This window comes from Cystoisospora suis, assembly GCF_002600585.1.
Source record: "Cystoisospora suis strain Wien I chromosome Unknown contig_9427, whole genome shotgun sequence".
NCBI classification, from domain to species: Eukaryota; Apicomplexa; class Conoidasida; order Eucoccidiorida; family Sarcocystidae; genus Cystoisospora; species Cystoisospora suis.
This window is the reverse complement of record NW_027162201.1, coordinates 606-4,085: the sequence shown is the minus strand read 5'-3', so window position 1 is coordinate 4,085 and position 3,480 is coordinate 606. Positions and strand designations below refer to the sequence as shown.

The 3,480-nt window shown below is 45.0% G+C and overlaps 1 protein-coding gene across 1 annotated transcript in view; it reads left to right on the top strand.

Moving 5' to 3' along the window:
* Window positions 1–20: 20 nt before the first annotated feature.
* The window catches only part of CSUI_011045 (aaa family protein), a gene marked incomplete at its 3' end in the record, with an annotated part of 4,053 nt that continues 593 nt past the window's right edge, over window positions 21–3,480 (top strand). Inside the window, exons 1-2 of the mRNA XM_068071146.1 lie at window positions 21–1,865; window positions 2,575–2,728. Coding sequence (XP_067916878.1) covers window positions 243–1,865; window positions 2,575–2,728 — 1,777 coding nt within the window. The 5' untranslated portion in view covers window positions 21–242. The remainder of the gene's footprint in view (window positions 1,866–2,574; window positions 2,729–3,480) is intronic.

Below are 3,480 nucleotides of genomic sequence, written 5' to 3'. Positions count from 1 at the left end.
CCTGCACTTCTTCTTCTTCTTCTGACTTCTCTTCTTACTTCTCCAGTCCAACAGAAGAAAGAGAACAAGAAGTACAGAGATCTCAGAGTTCATATTCTCCCCACTTCCAAGTACAACTCACTACCTCTAGTCTCTCTTCTCCTCCTTCGTCTGCATCTTGTTCTTCTTCTTCTTCTCCGCCTTTGTTGTGTTCTTCTCAGTCAAGTAGAAGACCTTCTTGCTTATTCTCACATGATCAAGAGATGACATATCTCTCTCCACATGCAGCCTCTACAAGGGATACCTCTGTGACATCTCAACGGGGATACCTCGCTTCTTCTTCTTCTTTTTTCCTATCTGGCGACGAAGAACTGCCTTGTCATCTTGATGTATACCCTCCGACTTCACGGCTTATATACGGAAGAAAGGGGATGATAGGTCTTGACGGTAGATACGATGGGTGGAGAAGAGAAGAAGAGAAAGAAACGACGTTCTTCGAGAAACCAAGAGAAAGAGGGGTCCCTTCTTTCTCTTCTTCTCCTCCTCCTTCTGTCTCATGTTGCTGCTGTCTCTCGATAGCTGAGATGTATGTGTCTCCTTTATTTGTACGGCCTATAGCATCGATTCTTCATCTTCTGTTTTCTAAGCATGAAGAACTTCTCTTCGATTCGCTTCAACTTCTTCTTAGACGAGATACTTTACTTACTTCCTTCGCGTTCGCATCTTCTTCTCCTCTGAAGAAATCTTCTCTCCCCTCTTCTCCATATTTTTCTTCTAGAAAGATACAGGCTTTCAGGGCTCCTCTTGCTTTCGTTTCTCCTGAGAAGAAGCGAAGTCATGATAAGGAGGACAGAGACGATACACGACGATCTCTATATAGAGATGTCTCTGTGGACCCAGGTATAGAAGACAGAGAGAGGAAAGATATGAAGGAAAAGAGTCTATATATTAGTGGCGCTTCTCTTGGTTCTGGAGAGAATCGAAGTATGTACAAGCGACCGACGTCTCTAGGGAGAGAGAGGCACTCACACCACGAAGGAGATGAGAGAGAAGCGAAGCGAAAGAGGTATTCTTGGAGAGAACAAGAAATGGAAGAAGGAGATATGGATAGAGAGGATATGAATGATCTAGAAAGACATAAGAAAGGGATGGATGAAGGGTTTAAAGAGAGCTCAAATACATCATTTCGATCAGGCTTGGTTGCAGATGCCAGTACATGTTCTTCTCTCTATGAGGAAGGAGGCAGTGTCTCCAGGCTTACGTCATTCTCTGTAGAGCCTTGTCGTCCTTCTACGCAGAAAGAGGAAGCGAGGATCATCTTTCAGCAAGAAGAAGAAAAGGGAGAAAGAGGAGGAGAAGAAGAAGAAGAAAATGGAGATCGGGGAGAAGGAAGAAGAGGAGGAGAGATAAACGGAGAAGGAGAAGAAGGCTGTGGACTGTCTGTACAGCTGAATCATCACCCTGGTCTAAGAACTTCATGCTCTTCTTTCCCTTTCAGTTCGTTGCCTTCTGTTTCTTCCTCTTCTATCTCTCCCCCGTCTATTTCATTTCTTCATTCCTCTCCCTCTTCTTCTCTCTTCTCCTTTCCTCCGGCGTGCAGAACACCCGTGATGCCTACTACTCCTTCTTTTCTATTAGAGGGACAGCTAGCTCATGTCTACAAAAGAGTGTCTACAGTGTCTCCTCGCCCTAAGTGGATTGTTTTAAGGGGCGGAGGAGGAGGAGGAGATCGAGCGATCTCTGGAGTCTCTTCTGTCTATGGATCAGGAGGGACAGGAGGCCGAGGAAGAAGCGGCGAGAAGAAGGAAGGAGGAGAAGACCTAGAAGGTTTTCCTTTATCTGTTCTGAAGAGATTCATTGTTCCTGGTCTTCTTGATGCTCTTCAAGTCAGTTGGCTGCATGCGTGCGTTCCTTCATTCTTATTTGTAGACTTAGAAAACAAGATAGACAGATTTCATCCATTGACGTTTGAGGAGAATTCACTTCTTTCTTCTCTCTTTCCGCTTTATCACATATTCACTCTCCTTCATTCTTATCTTCATCCTGATCGTAGGGACAACATCTCGTTATCTTCTCTTCTTTCTCTCCCGCTTCTTTCAACAGGCGGAGTAACGGATATTAGAGTTCTATTGTGTGTACCTGATACGCCTAGGTAGCTTCAAGCGGTCGATACAACTGTTGTCTCCACTGCTTTCAGCAACACTTCCTATGTCTATCCCTCTCTCTGTCTGATTGGTAGGAGGTATTGATGGAGTTAGCTCCCCTCAGGCAGAGCTAAGTTTATCGTTCCAATATCCCCACACAAGAGGCAGGCGTACTACATCCCCATGCGTATGTATACACAATGTGTGTGTGTGTATGGAGAAGTTTCTCTCTATACATATCTATCTCTATATCTCGATGATGCTATATGTGTGAAGGGGGGGAGAGAGTGAGAGATAGATGCTAGGCCGAGTGTCGATGCATGAGTCTATCTATGTCTGTATGAGGTTCCGTTGCAAGATCTTTGCGTCTACAGAGCAAGAAGAGACAGGGCATTGTAAACCAGTTGACATATCTTTCATCTTTCTCTGAATTGTATCTTCCGTCTTTCAGATTGAATCGAGAGTTGATGTGTCTCCATCGTCTCTCTTCGTTGGACCCCAATCGACAGGCCCAGGAGGGACAGCTTTAGGAGATCTTCTTCAGCGAATACTCTCTGTAGGTTCGACTTGCATAGACGGGAGAAGAGGAGCCGTAGTACTACAGCAAATCTCATGTAAGCACGACAGAAAGCACCTCTCATCTCCTCCTCTGAAGTACTCTGGAATTCTTCTTCTCCTCTTGAGTTCTCTCTCCTCTCCGCGCCTCTCTCCTCTCCTCGCCTCTCTCCTCTCTTCTGGAGTCTCTTATTCGCTCTCTCGCTCTTGTTTAGGCCGCTATTCTCATATCTCTCGTCTAAACGTACCATCCGCACCACCTGCATGATTGTCACATGCATGCGTTTGTCTACGTAGATGCATATATATTATGTATCTATCTCTATATAGCTACATATAGAGATATACATATGTGAGAGTAGATCTGCATATACATCGGATGGACGGATCGGTATGTGAAGGGAGGCTGTGTGTGTCTCTCTTCTTATGCTTTTTAGTGAGTATGCGAATTCATGCTTTCTCTTAAGGAAGATGATAGAGTCTGTTCGAGTGTTTGGACAGGAGCACGAGGAGGAGGGGAAGGATGGAGGGGAGTAAGAAAAAGTGACTATGGGAGTCCTTTCGTGTGATAGGTGTACATACACCTCAAGTGCATGGTGAGTGGAAATCTCTGCAAGAATGTGTGAAACCTCTCTCTTTCTTTCATAGATCGTCATCAACACTCTTAGACTGGCGCTTTCCCTACCCCTCCCCTCGGGCATCTTCTTGTCTCTCTCTCTCCTCTCTTCTCTTCGCTCTATATGTGTGTGTATCTAAAAGTGTCTTTCTTTCCAGTCTTTTTCTTCCGTTTTGTCATCTTCTC